Source organism: Suricata suricatta, chromosome 8, assembly GCF_006229205.1.
Source record: "Suricata suricatta isolate VVHF042 chromosome 8, meerkat_22Aug2017_6uvM2_HiC, whole genome shotgun sequence".
Classification (NCBI taxonomy): domain Eukaryota; kingdom Metazoa; phylum Chordata; class Mammalia; order Carnivora; family Herpestidae; genus Suricata; species Suricata suricatta.
Genome location: NC_043707.1, coordinates 137608588 through 137629498, shown reverse-complemented (window position 1 = coordinate 137629498; position 20911 = coordinate 137608588). Strand labels below are relative to the sequence as shown.

The window sequence follows — 20911 nt, the reverse complement described above, 5'->3', positions numbered from 1 at the left end:
AGGGCCAGCTGACACCCGCGCAGCGGGACCCGCTGGACGCGCTGCCGGTGCACCACGCTGCCCGCGCGGGCAAGCTGCACTGTCTGCGCTTCCTAGTGGAGGAGGCCGCCCTGCCCGCCACGGCCCGCGCGCGCAACGGAGCCACGCCGGCCCACGACGCCGCCGCCACTGGCCACCTCGCCTGCCTGCAGTGGCTGCTCTCGCAGGGCGGCTGTGGAGTGCAGGTGGGTCCGCGCAGGTCACTGGGCGCTCTGGGGCTTGGGGTGGGATGGGCTCCCCAGATGGAGAGTGCCCGGGCAAGCCAGGGCCACTGCCTAGAAGAGCGCGGGGTAATGGGGAGCTAGAGGGATTTGGGCTGACCTGGGCCAGTATTTAATCTGGGACAGGGGCGGGAGGATGGGGAGGGGAGCAAAGCACTGATCCAAGGGAGTCCTGGAGTGTAGGTGGGGCACAGAATCAGAAGGCCAGGTCTGGAAGAAAGTGGACAAAGTGCTACAGCCCACCCCAGGCGGAGATGCAGGTGTCCCCAAGGCCAGGGCATGGGGGAGGGGTGATGGGCGTGGTAAATGGGGCCTCCCCAGGGCCTTAGCTGACCCTGGGACATCAGCACCTTCCTGCCTTCCAGCTTCGAGTTGCTTCTCCAGCCCAGCCCGAGGCTTCCTGCCCTAAGAAGGGGCACCTGGTTGGTCTCACTCAGTGGCCCCCAGGCGGATGTAAGCCCGGCCCCTCCTGAGCTGGAGGAGGAGGTGGCTCAGGCCCCGCTGTGTTATCTCTGCAGCACCCAGCAAGTGCCCGGCTTGGGGACTCAGGTGCCCTCCCGGAACTGCCAGTCCATGGGGGCAATGGACAGCCAACCCAAGTGCCCTCAGGTCTTGCTGGACCATGCAGCGGGGTGTCGGGGAGCTAGCTGCTTGGGCCAGGTGGGTAGGAATGAGTGACGTCAGCAGGGAGTCCTAGATGATGAAAAGTCACTGACCAGGTGACGGTATGAGTGTTCTAAGTGCAAGGAACAAGAAGTGCAAAGCCCTCAGGCACACGCTTTTTTGTCCTATTGCAGAAGCAGCGAGGAGGAAGGCATGCTCAGAGCAGGGGGCCGGGGGGGGGGGGTCCGGGGGAGGCTAGGCAAAGCCACCATAGGCTGTCGCTAGGAATTTGGATGATATTCTAGTTGTGGGGAAAAGCCACTGGAGGCAGGAAGCAGAACTGATTTCTCAGTGAGCAAGACCGCTGGGGTGACTGGATGTGGGAGGAGAGGAGGCAGGGGTGACCCAGGGCTGGCTGGCTGTGACCTCAGGGTGACCGGACTCTCCCCTCAGGGTGGCAAGGCCCCCCTTCCTACCCTTGCTGGGAGATGGGCGGATTGCTCGTCTGCTGGCTGGCTCTGGCATCAGGGCCTCCTGGCACACGGTCCACACCCACTCTTTGGGGAGGTGGCATGCCCCCTTCTTCCCGGTGTCCAGCCTGGGCCACTGCGGAGGAGGCACGGGAGCAAGCGGCCTTGTTCCGAGCTTATCAGGTCTCCCTCCCTCGAGCCCCAGCAAGCTTGGGTACTGGGGGCGGAAGTGTGTGTGGGGGGAAGATGACCTCCATCCCCGGCCCTCCTCAGCCCAGAGAGATAAGCAGCTTTAGGGTGCCGGCCGCAGCACGTGAGGCTCTGGGGCCGACACAGCTGTTGGAGGCTTGGGGACAGGCCAGAGCCCACAGGCCCGGGTTCTCTCCTTACTGTCCACCCCCCTCCCCCTCCAGAGGTCCCAGCTCAGGGGACAGACTGAACCGAACTTCAGCTCCTGCCTGGGTGGCCCAGCACACAGAGGACTCTCAGGGCTGTGCTCAGCTGCCGCTCTGCCCTCCCTCGCCTTCTTCCTGCCTCCTTGCCAGCCGCACAGCCCCACCCCCACGAGCTGACCGCTGACTTACTAGCGGGGGCTCCTGTCCCTCTGTGCCCCCTCTTCCTGTCACCTTCCTCGAGTCTCCTTGGCCACACCTGTCCCCGCGGCGCCTCTCTCTGGGCAGAGGGGCTTCCCCTCGTTGACCCTAGTAAACCATGCCCACCTCTTGCTGCTCCTGCGTCCCCTTCCCTGTGCCCCTGCCCTCCTCCCTGCCTGCCCCCGTTATCCCACGGGCTTGGCGCAGGGAGCTCGTGCTGTGCTGAGCTGGTGCCCACACTCCCAAACTCGCCAGCCTGTGAGTCCAGACTTCTGGGTTCTCGGTGGGTCCCCTCCTCCAGCCCCGGCGCACATCAGCGGCACCGGCCAACCCCCTCCCCCCACAGACGCACACACCTGGATGTTCCCGGATGACACATTTCGTACTGCTGGGCCCCCGACCATCAGCCTGCCCCCTCGGGGGTGCCTGGGAGGGTGTGCTACCCGAGCCCCTCCCAGGGGCCACTTCGAGCCCACACCTACCCCCATGGCTGACTGTCCAGGCCCTGCCACCAGTACCCGGAAGCTTCTTCCCCCACAGAGCAAGAACACAGCCTGTTCCCTGAGCCAAGAGCAGGGCGTCTGCTGGGGGCTGGGGGGGCAGTTCTCTGCACCGATGTTGGGTTATTGGGGGTACACTAAGCTGGAGGCCTTTTCTCATGTGACACGTGGGGAGGGGAAGGGGGGGCCAAGAGCTAGATGCAGGGGCTGCTCCCACCGTCCTGCTGTGAGCTTGGTAGAGCCCCAGCAGCCCACCCTTCCGGCCCCAGCCACCCTGGCTCGCTCCTTCAGGCATTCCCAGACCATCGGGGTTATGGGGGGACAGTTTCTCTTGCAGGGAGCACGAGAATGCCATGTCCTAATAGCCTACTGCATGCGAGCAGTCCCAGCCATGACCTCGGGCCCCAGGAAGCCCGGCCCGGATGGCGTGGGCGTGGGTGTGCCGCTTATGAACTGAGGGCCAGTTGGTGCCCAAGGACAGAACGGCCCCTGTGGCTGGTGGGGCACTAGGTGTGGTCTGAGCCGGTGAGGACGAGCCGGGGCTAATGCGCTCTTCTCCTACAGGACAGAGACAATTCTGGCTCCACGGTCCTGCACCTGGCTGCCCGCTTCGGCCACCCTGAGCTGGTGGAATGGCTACTGCGTCATGGCGGTGGGGATCCCACCGCGACCACGGACACAGGCGCCCTGGCCGTCCACTACGCTGCCGCCAAAGGAGACTTCCCTTCCCTGAGGTTTCTCCTCAGGCACGACCCTGAGTAAGGACAGCCCCCTTCCCCCCTCCTCTGGGTGCTGCGGGCGAGGGCTCCGGGGAAGGCCTGCACTCTGCCCCTCCTGCTTTCCAGGGGAATCACCACGTCAGGGCCATCCCCAGTGGCCACAGGGCCAGGCCGGAGATAGCTCCTACCCAGGCTGAAAATTTTCCCTTCCTGGCAGGCTGCCCATGGCCACTTGCCCCACAGCTTTACAAGCAGGTGCCCCCCCCCAGCACGTGGCTGCCCCCTGGCGGCTGGGCATATGGTCCAAGATCACACGCTCCTCTCCAGGAACCTACCCGCCCAGGCGGCTCTCTTGAGCTCTGGCCTTTGCCAATTTGCAAGACTATTCTAAATGGGGGGGGGGGGAGGAGTAGGGGTGAAGAAATGGGAGAGTTTCCTGGACCCCTAGTCAAAAAACGAGCAGGAGCCTCCCACCTCCTAGCCCCAAGGTCTCCTGATTAGGCCATCCAGAGAGCAACCTGTCATTTCCTGTGGCCCCTCAGCCCACTGCTACCACCAAGGGAAGTGGGGCCCTCCAGTCCTCCCAGGGCCCTCAGCCCGAGTGGCAGGTCTGAGAGAGCAGCTGAGCAGTGGGCTCCCCGGGGTGGGGTGGGAGCTGGTGGAAGAATGCGGCTCCGTGCAGAGCAGGATAGGGGGGAGTCCTGGGAGGTCCTGGGGGAGAGAGGGAGCCAGGTGTTAGGTGCCCCTGAGGGGGAGCAGGGGTCCTGGGGGACTGTCTCAGGAGAGTGGAACTGTCTGACAAATGGGGGCTTTGATCGGTGACATTTGTCAATCCATGTGGGGGTCTGGGGCATAAGGGTGACAGAGGACAGAGCCTCAGGAGGAGTGCAGCCCTGAGGTCAGAGGGTTGAGCCTCACCACTGGCTCCATCCCTGAGGGAGCCTACAGGGCCGCTGGCTGCCAGGGAGCAGGCCAGAGGGGAGCCGGCCCCAAGGCCCCGAGGCAGGCTGGAAGCAGCTGGCACAAGGAGGGGGATGTCTGCCTTCCTAATACCTCCCCAGCCCAGCCCAGCCTACGGGCACAGCCAGGCTTGGTTGGCGGGAGCCCAGCAGGTGTGCGCACGGGCAGGGACCTCTCACCGCTGTCCCTGCCAGAGGTCACATGGGCATGAATTCTCTGCTTCTGGACAAGCTAGGGCTTGGGTCACGTCAGTCCTGCACTTGGGGAGGGACCCCTGAGTGCAGGCTCCCACCCTGGCACATCAGCAGCACCCCCGGGGGCCTGCTCCCAAATCTCCGACTTGGCCTGTCCAGCTTGCGGCTGGGCAGTGGCAGTGGTAACACGCATGCTGTCCCACCGCACTGACTCGAACGCTCCTGTCCCACCCCTCTCACGAAACACAGAGGACACTGAGGTCCTGAGAGGGGATGAATGGGCCGTGGCCACCCTTCTGCACCCAGAAGCCTCCCTCAGCACACATAATGGGCCCCCCAAAGCCAGGCTGATGGCAATGCCAACTTAGCCCAAATGGTATAAACTGAGAGAGGGCTCTAAACCCAGCCCTGGAAGCACTGATGAGGAACTGGGGCGGGGGGGCGGGGGTGGAGCCCCAGGCTGGCCCCTGAACCCCCTCACCGAAAGGCCTGGGGCCTGGGATGAGCTGGAGCCCTCCATGGGCTGCGATCCCGGCCTCGGGAAGACGGCTATGCCACGGAGCACCATTGTGCGGGAACCCTGACCCCTCCCAGGCCATGCCAGGTGCCGGCTGTGATTGGGCCCTGGTGCCAACTCAGAGGCCAGAGGGCCTGGGCTGATGGGCCGTCAGCCCCTCCCTCAGAGCCCTCTGCGAACCTCCCAGAGGTGGTCAGAGGACTGGGTCCATTCCCCCCACCGCCCCCCCAAGCGTGTGACCAGGCTGATCAGAAGGTGCTTTTGTGTGCTTGCCTCAGGCAGGAGGGGACTGCTGGGAACTGGGGGGCCCTGCTGGGGGTTGGAGGTCAGTGTCCATTTAGACTCTTATCTTGGGGGGTGGAGACTCCTGCTCTCCAAGGCCACGGGGCTCACTCAACCCAGGGCCCCGCGCGGGCAGCCTGGCTGTGGGAGCGGTGTCCCTGCGCTCCCGTGAGCCTCCCCGGCCTGCTGTGAAGCCCAGTGAATTATTCACAAGGGCTCAGCTCTCCCTGGTGGTTGGTGAGGGAGGAAGGGCTCCCAGACCTACCAGTGAGAAACTCGATGCCGCCCAGGGAGGCTGTGGGCAGCAGCGGGCCATGGCAATGCCGAGCTGCGGAGGAGCAGGAGGCCTGGACAGCCTCGGGGAGGCCTTGCTAATGCCAGGCTGCACCTTAGGGTGTTAGAAAAGGCTTGAGATTGCAGGGACGCCTGCACCCGCCTGCCTCTCCTCCAGGGTATCCCAATCTACTGGGCAAATTCTTCCAGGGCAAATTCTTCCAGGGGCTATTTTCCCGTGGGGATCCTCCCCGCAGAAAGAGGGTCTCTAAGCTGGCAGCATGGAGGCTGGCGGGGCCTGGGTCTGCGGGAGATGGTGGGAGCATCAACCCTCCTGGCCAGGAGCACTCCTGGTTGGCAGAGGGGACCCAGGTAACCAGACCTCCAGTAGGGGCAGAAGGAGAAGGGGCGAACAATGTGTCACCTCGGAGCTCCTGCCCACCTTGCCAGCGGGGTGCTGGGCCCCAGGAACGACTCGGGCTCGGTTGGCCTCTACCATGGGCTCACCTGGGGTCTGTGCAGCTGGAGGGGAGCCCCAGGCTCAGCTCAGACCCTTGGGCTTGAGTTTTGACGCTGGGGACAGTATTGAGGGCGGCGAGGCTCTGGGCTCTTCCTTCTTCTGGGGCCCCTGGGCTCCGCCCGTCAGAGCAAACTGGAAAGTCAGTCTGTCCAGAGATTTGCATCGATTCCACCTCTGTACAAGTGTCTCCTTCGCCTGAGACCTCTGTCCCTGCCCCTGGACGGAGATTGGAAGTGTGCTGGCCAGGGGTCAGGATTAACCCAGATGAGCTCTGGCCTGCTGAGTACTGACTTAGTGCCTAGCACCCATGGTAGTCTGAGCCTTATAACCACCGTAGGCAGCAGCTCTGTAATGTGTCCAGTTTACAGATTGAGTTACTCAGCTAACGTTTATTGAGTATCTACTCTGCCAAACAATATTCTTTCCTTCCTTCCTTCCCTCCCTCTGTCTCTTCCTTCCTTCCTTCCTTCCTTCCTTCCTTCCTTCCTTTCTTTTTTTCTTTCCTTCCTTCCTCCCTTCCTTCCATCCTCTTTCCCCTTCCTTCCTTCTTTTTTTCTCCCTCCCTCCCTTTCTCTCCGCCCCCTTTCTAGAGAGAGAGAGAAGGAACGCAAGTGGGGGAGAGGGGCAGACAGAGAAAGAGAGACTCTTTCATGGAGCCCAACGTGGGGTCCATCCCGTGAGCCCTGAGATCATGACCTGAGCCCAAATCAAGAGTTGGAAGCTCAACCACCTGAGCCCCCAGGGTCCCTGTGCCAGGTAATACTTGAAGTGCCAGGGATACATCAGTGAGTTAAACAAATGCCCCTGAGGCACAATGTTGGCAGACACAGACACGGTGTCTCAGAGAGGCCAACTGAGCAGCTGAGGCCCCACGGGTTCCCCAGTTCCCTGTGTGGCCTTGACCAAACCATATCTGGCTCCGAGTCTATCCCCCATTCCTGGCCCCGTCCCTAATATCTTCGGTCCCCCTGCTCTGGCCCTTGCCCTCTTCCTGTCCAGCTCTGCCCACCTTTGAGATGCAAGCCAGATCCCCAGACTGGCCCCAGGCTCCCTGATCAACCATAGGGAAGGCCATTTCCTTACAAGGGCCCCGGCCCGGGGCCCTCCTCACGCTGGCCCACCCTGCACACCTCACCTCCAGCCGCTCCCCCTTCTGCACCCCGTTCCACCTCCTGGGCGCCGTTGCAGCTGCTCCAGCAGGCTGGCCCAGCTCGCACTGGCTGTTCCTGACGCCTGGAACCTTCTCTGTAACTTGGAGGCTTGGCTCCACCCCCACCTCTCCGAAAGGCCTGCCCACGACCTCCTTCATGCTGTCGCTTGCCCAGCAGCCCACAGGTCTTCCTCACCCTGCTTTCTTCTCCCCAGCACCCTCCCAACCACCTGACATTACATTCTGTGCGTTCGGGGGCCTTCTCTTGCCGCAGCTCCCCAACCAGCGAGAGCAGACCTGGTCTTCCTCTCCCTGTAGGCCCGGTGCCTGAGACACTGAACTTTGGTCGAAAGCACGAGGAGGCTGGAAGCCCCAGGGCTTGTCTGGCCCCACGTGCAGCTCCCTGAGGGTGACCTCAGATGGCACTCTGAGCTGGGCCTCCGTGGGCCCACCCAGCAAACAGACCAGCTGAGGCCATGGGCGAGGGCACGTCACAGAGCTCCCCGCCTGGCTGCTGTCTCACTCACCCCCACAGTTCCTCACTCAGCAACCACAACTGGGTGCCCCATCAGGGCCTGGGGCGTCAGGACCCCTCGCAGCTTCTTGGAGCCGACTTTCCGGGAGGCTCCCAGGGCAAACGAGGGGACGGGTGGAGAGCGCCTGCCTCCTCCAGGGGGGTTCCTTCGCGTGTGCAGCGGCTTGCCTTCTGGGAGCGATACGGGAACCAAGCTCTGGGATGGCAGGGGTCTGCTCTTTTTGTGTCATGTGGCGGCCTGGTGACCTGTGTCCCCTGGAGTGAACCAATAGGCACACAGGACATCCCCAGTGACCAGTGCCATAAAGCAAAATGGGGTAGTTTGGTAGAAACCAATGGGGTTTTCTTTAAACCGAGGGGGTCAAGGGGCATCTGGCTGGCTCCATCGGTGGGGCGTATATGACTCTTGATCTCAGTTGTGAGTTCGAGCCCCACGTTGGGTAGAGTGATTACTTAAAAATGAAATCTTAGGGCACCTGAGTGGCTCAGTCTGTTAAGCATCCAACTTCAGCTCAGGTCATGATCTCACGGTTTGTGGGTTCGAGCCCTGCGTTGGGCTCTGTGCTGACAGCTCAGAGCCTGGAGCCTGCTTCAGCTTCTATGTCTCCCCCTCTCTCTGCCCCTCCCCATGCTCATGCTCTGTCTCTGTCTCTCAATAATAAATAAAAATGTTTAAAGATAAAAATAAAATCTTAAAAACACACACACACAAATAAATGAAGTGAGGGAGTCAAGGAAGGCCTCCTAGCGCAGGTGAGAGCTGCTCTGAGACCTGGATGAAAAGGGAGGCCGGCCCCGCACGTCTGGTGCGGGAGCACCACCAGTGGGAGCACCACCAGTAAGAGCACCAGCAGAGGCAGATGCTGGGATCAAGTCCGGCTTCGCTGAGGACTAGAAGGCAGGCCCGGAGGGCTGGGAGAGTTGCAGGGACAAGTATTTCAGCCCGGCTTGCAGACAGATTGCGTGTAAAGCTGACTGTTCTAGAACCTTCCTCAAATCATGACTGCATTTCTTCCCTGCGCCAGACCTAATTTGGGATCTTTTCAAATAAGCCAGGAGGCATGAGTGGAGGAAAAGAGAGGTAGAGCCACCAAAGGACCCGTGACTTTTATCCAGGGCAGCCTTGCGCCTGACCCTCGTGGATCGGCTCCTTCCCGACCTTCCTTGGAGCAGAAATTAGTGGCAAAGGGCAGGGCCACCAGAAATGCTGTTCATGGACCGGATCTGGTTTGTTCCATGGGCAGGTGGCTCCTTGCTGCTTCTGGGAAGAGCAGGAGCAAGCCGGCACTAGTCTTGGACAGAGGTTTCCAGCAAGCATTCCACTTTCACTGTGTTGTTGCAGTTCATTCGTGTTCTCTCTTTTCCATAGAGGAAGAAAGATATGACATACGATTGTTGCTAGGGAGTTTTTGACCTATTAAGAGGTCAAGGGTTGGGGATCTCCAAAGAGAAGGGAGGGCAGCGTGGCGTCCTTTCCCAAAATGGGGTTGGCAAGCTGGGGAGGATTTGAGGGAGAAAAGCAAGAGATCTGCTCAAGGCACGTAAAGTCCCAGAGGCCTGGGCAATGCACACAAGGGCCTGTGGGTGGAGGTGGGGGCCACATCGAGACTCCAGGGCCAAGCGAGAGAGGAGCATGGGGGTGCAGGTGACCTTTGACCCTGGGAGGTGGATGACCTCAGCGATGGGCAGACTGTTCAGAAAGGAGGCCCTGGGGCGCCTGGGGGGCCCAGTCGGTTAAGCATCGGACATGATCTCACAGTTTGTGAGTTCGGGCCCCGCGTCAGGCTCTGTGCTGACAGCTCAGAGCCTGGAACCTGCTTCCGATTCTGTGTCCCCCTCTCTCTCTGCCCCTCCCCTGCTTGCACTCTGTCCCTCTCTTTCAAAAATGAATAAATATTTTTTAAAAATTTTAGGGGTGCCTGGGTGGCTCAGTCGGTTGAGCTTCCGGCTTCGGCCCGGGTCATGATCTCACAGTTCGTGGGTTCGAGCCCCGCATCAGGCTCTGTGCTGACAACTCAGGGCCTGGAGCCTGCTTCGGATTCTGTGTCCCCCTCTCTCTCTCTGACCCTCCACTGCTGATATTGTCTCTCTCTGTCTCTCAGAAATAAATAAAAAACATTTAAAAAAAAAAATTTTTAAAGAAAGGAGGCCCTGGGGATGTCCACATGCGGAGGTCAGGTGAAGGCCAAGGCCCAGCCACGAAGGCTTAGGCTTGGCGGGTGCGTCAGGGGTGGCTGGTCCAGGAAGCCAAGAGGTGTTCAGGAGAGGGGGAGGGGCTAAGTCAGAGGAGCATGGGGAAACCCCTGGGGCTGGCCACAGGGGGTGACAGTTGAGACCCAGTGGGTGGGTGAGGGGGGCGCTGCGGCACCAGCCTTCCCTCCAAGGAAGCTTCCCTCTTCCCTTCTCTCATAAGAGGCAAGGAGATGCCGGACAATTATGATGCCCATTTGCCATATATGGAAACTGAGGCTCAGGAGCTTAAGAACTCACTAGGGTCCCACCCAGTGAGCTACAGAGTCAGGGTAGTGGCTGGGGGCCAGGGCCAAGGGCAGGGGAGCGGGTACCCTTAGTGTCACTTTGGCGAGAACCTGATGGGTGAGAGCAGGTGGGATCCTGAGGCCAGAAGTGCCCCCCCAAGACCCCACCCCTGTCCTCTGGATGACTCTCCACAGCAGAATCAATGCCTGGCCTGACCTGGGCTGGGCTGAGCTGAGCACGACACCCCAGCCCAGCCGTGTCCCCACAGAGGCTCAGGGAGGAGGGGGCCCAAAATATAACAACGGCTTCAGGCTCATGTCAGGTGACCAGCTGTGCTAAGGGGTCTCCAAGCGTGTCTCCTGGGCCATTACTGCCCCGTCTGCTTTGAGAACAAAGCGACAAGAGGTAAGACGGTGACACACGTTGGCGGGCTCACACCCAAATCCCTCCTTTTTTTTTTAAATTTTTTAAAGTTTATTTATTTATTTTGAGAGAGACAGAGACAACGTGAATGGGGAAGAGGCAGAGAGAGGGACAGAGAGAGAATCCCAAGCAGACTCCACACGGTCAGCTCAGGGCCCGACCTGGGGCTCGAACTCATGAACCATAGGATCATGACCTGAGCCGAAGTCAGATGCTTAACCGACTGAGTCACCCAGGTGCCCCGCTCAGTCCCTCTTATACTCAGGTCTTTCTCTGCCTGTCTCTCATCAAGTGGCCTTAGACTTCTTTGCACAGTTTCCTCATCTGAAAAAGGGAACAATGCCAACGCCCCACCTGTCGCTGAGAGGACGAGGTGAGAAAGCTCTGGGCACACACGGCCTGAAACAGACCAGTCGTTCGGTGAACAGCGCTGCTCTCACCGCTACCCATTGTCATTCCTGCTAGGACATATTCCTCTCTCTCCATCTAAAGTAATTAAGTTTGCTCCTTGGGCTCATCCATATTTTTCTAATCTCCCCCAGTGAGCATGAGGGTGTTCCCGCCCTTCTTGCCTCCAAGCCAAAGTAGAAGAGGGGGACAAGGCCAGGGACCCCCGTTTCCACCCTCACCCATCAGCATAGCTGCCCCCTTGTGCTGGGGTCTCCTGGGCCGGAGGCTGCGGCTCCAGGATTGCAGAGCCTGAAGTACTGACAGTAAGGAGGGGATAAGCTAAAACGTTTACTGAGCATTTACTTTGTTCCAGGGACTCCAGTAGGGAGTGTCAGCCACTGGCCTGCCTACCACCACACCCCCCCGCCCCCGCCGCTCAGGTCCTGCTCTGTGCCAGCTTCTCAGACCTTCCCAGACTGGCTGGCCACCCCGGGGTCATGGACACCTGCCAAACAGGGGGTGCTGGGGGGGCAGGGCTCCTGGCAGATCTGGCGCCCCATGTTGTGGGCATTGCCTCAAACCTCCCCAGAGAGGTCTCAGTGGGTCCTGGGTGGTGGCCCCCCTCAGCCTCTGATCCCCAGGACCCCAGCACTTACTGTGCCTTGGTTACAGGGTGAATAATTCAGGCCACTGAGTGTCGGTCATGAAATATTAAGCAGGCTGTTACTGTCACATCAGTATGTGAATGCGTGGGGGGGGTGCTGATGGCACTGGGGCGTGGAGGCTGGTGGCCACCAGCCAGAGTGTTCCTGGGGAGAGGTGTGTGGAGGAGTCTCTGTCACCGTGTGCCCTGCCATGAGCACCACTGCCCTGCGTGGGTCTGGTGATGGAGGGCAGCACCCATAGTCTCCATCCCACCCCAAACGTGTAAAAGGCCACGCTCAGCGTCAGCCCCAGAAAATGGGAGTTCCATGTCCAGGGAGGAGGTGCCCGTGTCAGGAGTAAGGAGGGAGCGGGGAGGCGCCCAGTGGAGGGGCTGCAGGTGGTCTGGGGTCAGGGGTCAGGGGTCAGGGACATGGACAGGGACCAGAATTTTAGGGAGAAGTCAGCTGGGAGGCTCCAAGAGGTGTGTGATGGAAAGGGACCAAGTCATGTCGGTGACAGGAGGGCGGTGTGTGGGCAGACAGAGGAGGACTGGGTGGCCCAGTGCCCATGTTGAAGGACAGCTTGGATGAGGGAGGGAGGGCGTGGACTGACATTGACGGAGTGTGTGATTGATGTCGCCCACAGATAGACCGGGGAGGCAGATGGGTGGGAAGATGTGAAGTCGGGTGCACCCCCTGGGACACAGAGGGCTGACCCAGCGCGGCGGGGGTGGGGGGTGGCAGCACAGCCCCCACCCAGAGCTTCTGAGACTCGCAGGGGACCAGCCTGGGCAGCAGCTCCTGTGTCTGCTCCTAGACTGTGGCTCCACCTAGTGCCCAACGGTGGTAACTGAGCTCTGACCTGTCCACAGCCTTTATGAAGTTAGAAAAATAGGGAGTCCGAGACAGGGCCACCTTCCCTGTTTCCCAGCAGTGCTCCACCATGCGGGGTTGATTCCCAGTTCCCCAGTGCCCCAATTGCCCCTCTGCAGAATGGGCATGACAATAGGACCGACCTTAGGGCATTTAGTGAGAACCTACCCACCAATACCATAACACAAAAGAGGTGCTCGGTGAATGGTGGCCACCTGCAGAGCTGGCAGATCGACAACAGGATGTTTAATTTAACTTTAGTGTAGATACACGACAAATAATGTTTTAGTGCAAGTATGCCCCATGCTTTGTTTGGGATATACTTATACTAGAAGATGATTTCTTGTTAACCTGAAAGTCAGAATTAGCAGGGCATCTTGTGTTTTATCTGGCAACCCTACTACTCTGCCCTCTGGGAATTCAGTCTTCCAGGAGAGGCAGAGACCAAAACCAGTTATGTTCAATCAAGCATGACAGGCAGTCGGTGGAGTGAGCCGAGGGCCATACAGGGCACAGAGGCAGGAAAGGCAGACTCTGCCTGGGGAAATCAGGGCAGGCGTCCTTGAGGAGGGATCTGGACTGAGTCCTAGGGAGGAGGAAGGGCATTCCAGGAGAGAGAGGGACCTGATCAAAGGCTTAAAGGTAAGACAGCAGGTTTGGGGACTTGGGGGCTCAGTGGTTCAGTGTGGCTGAAAAGGTAAGAAGAGGCCAGCTCACCACATCCTTGTAGACCCTGGTGAAGAGGTTGGGCTGTTTACTGAGGACAGGGACTGACTCAGTCAGATGTCACTGCTGAAGGGAGGCTGCTGGAGGGGAGTGGCCGGGCCAGAGGGAGGCTGGCCCAGGACCAAGTGTCCAGAGGGAGTCAGGTGTAGCGGGACCGGGCACTACACCTTCTCCAACCCACTGTCCCAGCCCTCCGGAGCTCCCCAAAAGAGCTCGAGGGGCATAAGGAGGTGGAGGCTTTGGAGGGCGGCGGGCGCTGAGAGCCCACGGTGGGTGCTGTGTCTCCGCAGGGGAGTGAATGCCCAAACAGAGAACGGTGCCACGCCCCTGTACCTGGCGTGCCAGGAGGGCCACCTGGAGGTGACGCAGTACCTGGTGCAGGAGTGCGGCGCGGACCCGCACCTGAGCGCCCTAGACGGCATGACCCCGCTGCATGCCGCGGCGCAGATGGGCCACTGCCCGGTCATCGTGTGGCTGGTGAGCTCGGGGGCGGGGCGGGGCCCGGGAAAGGGCGGGGTCTGCTCCCGAAACCGCGGGCACCGACGGGGGCGGGGCCTGGAGGGGCCCGGCGCCCAGCCCCCGCCCGTCTTTGCCCCGTCCCCTCCCGCCCAGGTGAGCTGCACCGACGTGAGCCTGTCGGAGCGGGACAATGACGGCGCCACGGCCATGCACTTCGCGGCCAGCCGCGGCCACGCCAAAGTGCTCAGCTGGCTCCTGCTGCACGGCGGCGAGATCTCGCCCGACCTGTGGGGCGGGACCCCTCTGCACGACGCCGCTGAAAACGGGGAGCTGGAGGTGGGGGCGGGGCCGGAGCGGGCGGGCGGGGCCGGAGTGGGCGGGGCGGGGCGGGCGCCCTCTGCCGGCGCCCAGCTCTCAGCACAGCCCTGCCCCCGCGCTGCGGCGGGGGTGGGGTGGGGGGGTCAGGGCTAGCGGCCTGGGTCCTCATACGCGGCCCCCCACAGTGCTGCCAGATCCTGGTAGTGAACGGCGCGGCGCTGGACGTCCGCGACCGCGACGGATACACGGCGGCCGACCTCTCGGACTACAACGGCCACAGCCACTGCACCCGCTACCTGCGCACGGTGGAGAACCTGGTAGGACCGCGGCGCTGCCCCCTGCTTAATCTCGTCCCCGACCCTGTCCCCCGCTGCCCCCAGGGGCAGGTGCTGTGACCCCTTTACCGCGGAGGAACCTGAGGTTCGCAAACATGAAGTCCTTTGTCCGAGGTCACACAATGAGGAAGTGTCCTAGACCATTCCCCTTTCCAGCCCAGAGCCACTGACCATTGAAAGGGGAGGGGGTGAAGGAAAAGGGTCAAGGGGAAGAGAATCAGCGTCCTCCTGGTAAGAAAGAAGGCTTGGAGAAATCACAAGACATATGCCAGTGGGAATAGTCAAGTTCATTCACCTGCCCACAGCCCACAAGTAGTAGCTCATTTAACTCTCCACCACCTCTACGGTAGGCAGTGTTAATGTCCCCACCTCACCCGATCACACGCTGTAAATGGGCGGAGTCTGAATGGCATGGCCTGGAGCCACTGCTCTTGACCACTACCGGGTATGTTTGCTCACTTCACAGCTCCTTCATAACTGGAAACTTCTGTCACTCTTTTTAAATTATTTTATTATGGTTGCACAGCTGTGAAGTAACCTACTGGGACTTGAGCTCAGGTGGGGTTGGCTCCAAGTCCAGGGCCCTGCCTCATCTGGTGTAATGCCTGCTTTGGGACAGGAGGGAGGACAGAGGGTGGGTCTCACAGGTGCCTTTCAGGAGGTCCAGCTCTAGGGGGCAGCCTGGCCAGAAGAGGGACTAGGAAATGAGGTCTGGAGGGAAGAAGGCGAGATGGCACGCACCGGGCTTCTGGGTACTCCAGAGCACTGCTCGGCCCCGCGGTCGGAGACTGCAGCTGAACCCAAGGAAGAATGCCCCCCCCAAAGGGCCACCCAGAGAGAGTAATGGGCCAAGAGATAGTAAGCACCCTGTCACCAGGTTACACAAACAGAGGTGGATGCTGGGAAGGGCACTCCTGCACCAGAGGTGGTCCTTGCCCACTGAGAGAGTGTACGATTCTGTTTGGAGGGTGGGGTGGCAGGTGGCCCAAAGCCCCAGGCCCTCCTGTCTCCCCTAAATGGCAGCTTCAGTTGCCAGCAGTAAGCAATAAACAGCATCCCTTGAATTCTCCCTCTGGCAAGCAGCCTGCCGGGGCTCTATAGCATGATCTCACCCTCCACAGTGGAGTAATACTAATACTGACACTGTAGTACAGCAGGCACTTGCTACAAACCCTGGCCCTTCACTCACTTAAAATCTTCATACCTTAACGGGGCAGCTCGTACTGTTGTCCCCATTGACAGGGAAAGACCCTCAGGTCCAGAAAGGATACGTGACTTGCCTGAGGTCACTTGGCTAGTAAGTAGGAGGGGTGACCTTTGAAGCCAGCGTTCCAGGCTGCAGAGCCTGGGCCCCTAACCTCTGTTATCCGTGGGGTCAGGGCTGGGCACCCCAGTGCTCACTGCTGACGGCCAAGAACAGAGCGTCTTCCGTCACCCTCTCCCTCCAAGCCCAGCCCCTGTACTTCCCCCTGGCTCATGGAACAGGCAGCAGGGCCTGGCCCGGCCCCCCTGAACTGGGTGGGCTGCAGGCCCCTCGGCCCCCTCACCCAGATAGGCCCAGCTGCAGCAGAGACAGATCCAAGCCCTGCAGGATGCTGGCCCAGAAAAGGCAAACACTCCCATAGAGCCCCTAATTACAGGGCCAATGAGCAGGGCTGCTGAGCTGTTACCTGGTGCCAGGCTTGCCTCCCGCTCCCAGGGGGCCTGTGACACTTCTCAGGCAGGGGAGGGGGCGCGGGGCAGGGAGGAGCAGGCCTGGGCAGGAGGCAGCGGAGGGAGCCAGCCAGCAGGCTTGCCGGCAGCAAGGCCAGCATGGGCAATGTAAGCAGGGCCCCCACCCCAGCGCGCTCCCCTCCTGGGAGGGTCAGGCCCCTGGGCAGGGGCACAGATGGTGGTGGGGACAGCACGCCTATGGCCTGAGCTGCCCGCCCCCAGGCCCCGCCCTTTCTCCGAGGGCCCCATCAGGCTAGGCTGGTGTTGGGATTTGCCCCGGTAGGGCAAGGAGAGACCAGGGCTGCTGGCCAGGTCATGTGGAGTTAGTCTTCCCTGCAAGTTGTGGGGGCCCCCGCCGGCCTCCTCTACCCCAGCTGCTTCAGGGTTCCCATCAGCTGCAGCTCCCGAGCCCCCTCCCCAAGTACACTGGAGCCCATCCCTCTGATGAGGAAGGAGGAGAAGGCTGGTGCCACGGCAACCTTGCCCTTGGGGTCCAGACCAGGGCCCCCTCTTCTGACAGTCTCTCAACCCCCTTGAGCAAAGAAGGCCTAACGTGGGAGTTTCCCAGAAACTGAGGTCTTGCTGCGAGGGGGCTGGGCTTGAATCTTAGCCTGGGAAGACATTCTCATAATGGGGTGGAGCCCAGAGAGGGAAGTGGCCTGGCCTGGGTCACACAGCAAGGACATGCCGGAGCAGGACCCTGGCCCCAGTGCACTGGTCTTCATTGTTGACCTCACTGCCCCCTCTCCCGTTCAGAGCGTGGAGCACCGGGTGCTGTCCCGGGACCCGTCCACGGAGCTGGAGATCAAGCAGCCCGACTCCGGCATGTCGTCACCCAACACCACCATGTCGGTCCAGCCGCTGAACTTTGACCTCAGCTCGCCCACCAGCACCCTCTCCAACTACGACTCCTGCTCCTCCAGCCACTCCAGCATCAAGGGCCAGCGCTCCTCACGTGGTAAGTGGGCCAGGCTGGGGCGAGCGAGGCGGGAGCGCAGACTGGGACGGACCACTGGGCCCACTCAGCCCACAGCCAACGCTGGAGGCTGCCCAGGTCAGGCTGCTGGTCCTGGCAAGAGGCAGGTGACATTCGTCCTGCGGTGTGCACCTCACAAGCACACCGGTACACGCGCAGGTCCTCTCCCTGCGACAAAACCCATGTGTCCCCTGCAGGGGACTCGCCCCCCCACATGTTCCCCAGATTTTACACACACCTACACACACTCAGGAGTGCACACATGTATGCACAGCACACAGATATGCATGCACAAGCACACACCCAACACCATGCAGATGCATGCACACACCTACACGGACACACAGCCTTCCAGTCCCATGCTCCGGGCACATGTATACATGTGAACACACACACGCACACCCCATGTCCACAGACCGACGAAAACACATTTGTAAATACAAAGAAATGTGCAGATGCTCGCAAACCTACACACACGAAACCGCAAAGTCTAGACAGGCATGTGTGTATACACGTGCTGAGCACACCCTGAGCCTAGGTGACTAGCTACCTGCAGTGTCTGCTTCCTGCTGCCGGGTGGTGGCCTCCAGACATGGTGGGGTGCCCTGCAGCTTGGGGCGGACTCCTGCCACACTGCCATGTTAGGTCTGAGCTCAGGACTACACCTTCACCCTTGCTGAAAGCCTCCCCCTGCCCCAGCGAGGTGGGCCCTGTGCTGCTGGGGCCCTCAGTGTGCCGTAGGAAGCTGCGTCCCTAAGCCCACGTCACCCCTTGGCAAGTTGCTTCTGGGTGGAAGAGGGTCTCAGTCCTGGGGGACAGCCTATCTGCAAACCCCCGCACCCTGCCTTTCCTCCCTCCCCAGGCCTTGCCAGTTCAAGAGCTGCAGATATACAAAGCTACGTGGACATGCTGAGCCCTGAGCTGGGCCAACCCCAGGGCAAGATGGAGAGAACCACGCCACCACCACCACCACCCGGCTTCCCTCCGCCGCCACCACCCCCACCAAGCACCCAACTGCCCCCACCCCCACCAGGCTACCCGGCTCCCACGCCCCCCGTGGAGCCACTTGCAGCAGACATCTACATGCAGACCAAGAGCAAACTCCGCCACGTGGAGACAGAGGCCTTCCAGGAGGTAGTGACTGTTCACCCACCTGCTTGCCTCCCAGCGCTGGGACTGGGCTGACAGGCAGCAGCTGAGGCCACGAGACTGCCTGGCCCATGGGCAGGGGGTGCGGGGAGAGGGGACCTGGGCCGGGGGCCTATTCAAGACTCAGCTCCTGGCTAGCCCTGTGGGGACTCAGGGCTGGGCACTGGGGACAGGGAGATGAGTCAGACAAAGCCAGCACCCTCTCGGGAACTGGGGATGCGTGAAGGAACATGTAATCAGACAGCCTGGCCTCTCAGGGAGCTGGGTCCTCCTCCATGGGTCACAGAATTGGCAGAAAATATGTGCAGAGACTGCCCCCTCCGCAGACCTACCTGTGCCCAGAGCCCCAGGCTCAGGTGGAGAATGGTCCCCAAGGGGCTGGCTTCCAGGTGGGAGATGAGGGGAGGAGACTGTGAAGGTGAGGGCCAGGAGGAGGGTGGAGGGAGGGAGAGAGAGAGCACAGTAGCGGGACTCAGCATTCAGTAGTGGGGGCTGAGGGAGGGTAAAGCTGAGGTTGGCTCTCCGGATTGGGGCTTGAGTGCCCAGGCTGGTGGAAGGGCCAGTCCTGCGATGTGAGGCGTGGGGGAAGAGCCATCCTGTGGGGAGGGGCTGTATCCAGTGTGGACACACTGGGTGTGAGGTCCCCAGGATGTCAGGGCCCCTGGGGGCCTGGCTGAGGCTCTAGGGGCAGAGGGCTGGGCTGGGTAGCTGAGCATCCTGGGCAGAGAGCCCTACAGGCGGCCCTGGGATGCTGGCCAAAGGGGCAGAGCAAGCTGGTGTGGGACGTGGGGGGCAGCCTGAAACCAAAGGTAGGTGAGTATGGGGTGGAGGCCCCGGAGGGCCCTGTGGGAGTCCTGACCTGTAGTTTTCAGTCAAGCCCAAGGCCAACCACTCCAAAGCCCAGAACCAATTTGCCCACAGGTGTCCCAGGTCACGAGGCCACTGGGTGGTGGAGGGGAGAGACACTCTCCACAGCGACTCCACCCTCCCCTCATGCCATCTGGGACCAGGCTCTCAGTCGGGTTCCCCTTTCATCTCTGTGAGGTGGAGAGAGCCCAGGAGAGGGCTGCAGAGGCCAAGGGCAAGCGGACTTTCAGGGCTGGCTGCTCAGGCCCTGCCCAAAGCCACACAGGGCAGGTGGCCCAGCCTGTGCCCCCTCCACTCCCCTCGGCGCCAGGACTTCGAGGTCCCATGCCCCCACCGGCTGTGTGCGTGCAGGGCCGCAGGCGACAGGCAGCTCCACAAAGGGCCCTTTGTGTGCCCACTGCGCCTGCACCCCCCCCCCCGCCCCCGCCCCCTGGCCCTGGCCATTGCTTGACCGCAGCGGGAGCAGGGTCGTGGCATCGGTGCCTTGGGGCTGCAGGGGGCGCCGAGGGGCGGGCTGGCCCAGAAAACAAATCCTGTGGTGTCAGGTTTCCTGCAAGGAGAGCCGGTTCGTGTGGGGCTTAGAGGTCTAGGGCCACCGCGGGGACTCACGGGCGGGGGGGTGAGGGGGGGGAGTGGAATAGGGGACAGCCCCGGCTCAGGGATTCGGCCTTTGGCCCCGCCGCCCCATGTCTTGTTCCCTGGGCTAGGCTTAGCTGGGGGCAGCTGCGACAGGGCGGGCCACCGCGCTGTTACCCGAGCCCGCCTTGCCGCCCCTGAAACCCGAGGCTTAGGCGCGGGTGTCGGTGTCGCTTACGCGGATGTCGATGGTTTCCAGATGCGGGCGGGGAAGGGCGGGGGCGTGACCCGGAACCCAGGGGGCTCCGCTGCTTGGGTGGCTCCCCGCCCTCGCTCCACGGGGTATGGAGTGGGCAAGTGGAGGGGGTGAGGTGAAGGCCGAGTGCTCAGCACCCGGCGGAGGGAGAGAGCTGCAGGGGCGGGACCACATCTGGCTCGGGGGGCAGGCGAGGCGCTGCGGGCAGGCGGGTCGCGGCCACGCCCGTGGAGCCCCCGCGGCATCCCCTACTGCTGGAGTGGGCCCCCGCGGGATTGGCTGGCGCTGGGTGATGTCAGGCCGGCCGAGCTCTGAGGCGCTGTTAGGCGCGGGCGGGCTAGGGCTGGGCTGTAACCTGAGAGGAGGGATCAGTTAGCGCAGGTGTCGGGTCCATGCCGCCCCCGCCGCCAGGTGCACAGCGGGGGCCACTGGCACTGGCGCAGGTAGGAGCAGCCCCGGGACCGGGCGAGCTTAGAGCTTTGGGCAACCAGGAACCTCACAGGACAAGGGCTCCAAGAGGGGTCCCTCGGGGTCGGAGTCCCTGAAAGAAGGGACTCGGCAGAGCCTTGGGGACGCGTGGGACGGTCCGGTAGCCAGGAATGGGGTGAGGCTGAGGCCTTGGGCTGGCTTCAACTGCGAGCTGCCCCTTCTCCGGCTCCCCCTGGCGACTGGGCTGGGTCAATCCGCCCCTGGTCCCGCCCCTTCTAGCCTCATTGGGGGCCCTTGTGGCCCTTGGCCTGCGCCCAGAACCCCTCCCTGGGGGGCCGACCGAGCCTGCCCTCCCCCAGGACCCCCGCCCCATATCCGCTCTGAGAACAGGAGGGCCTGGGAACACGGTTGGCCGCGCCCCTCGACGGCCGCTGGCCGTGAGCCCCGGGAACGCGAAGAGCTGGGGGGGCGGGGCGTGGGAGGCACCCGGGAGCGGAGCCTGAAGCCCCTCCGCCCGCTGTCTCCCCGCAGCTGAGCTCCCGCGACGGCCACGACGGGCTGCGGAGGCAGGACTCCAGCCGCAGGCCCCGCGCTTTCAGCAAGCAGCCCAGCACGGGGGACTACTACCGGCAGCTGGGCCGCTGTCCCGGGGGGCCGCCGGCCGCACGCCCGGGCATGGCGCACAGCGAGGAGGTGCGTGCCTGCCAGCCCGCGCCCGCCAGC

General features: G+C 62.0%; 1 protein-coding gene across 1 annotated transcript in view; it reads left to right on the top strand.

Annotated features, from left to right (window-relative positions):
* The window catches only part of ESPN (espin), a 33307-nt gene that overhangs the window by 3166 nt on the left and 9230 nt on the right, over positions 1–20911 (top strand). The window contains exons 3-10 of the mRNA XM_029945932.1: positions 3–224; positions 2991–3184; positions 13401–13587; positions 13723–13905; positions 14073–14204; positions 16692–16893; positions 17774–18045; positions 20720–20903. Coding sequence (XP_029801792.1) covers positions 3–224; positions 2991–3184; positions 13401–13587; positions 13723–13905; positions 14073–14204; positions 16692–16893; positions 17774–18045; positions 20720–20903 — 1576 coding nt within the window. The remainder of the gene's footprint in view (positions 1–2; positions 225–2990; positions 3185–13400; positions 13588–13722; positions 13906–14072; positions 14205–16691; positions 16894–17773; positions 18046–20719; positions 20904–20911) is intronic.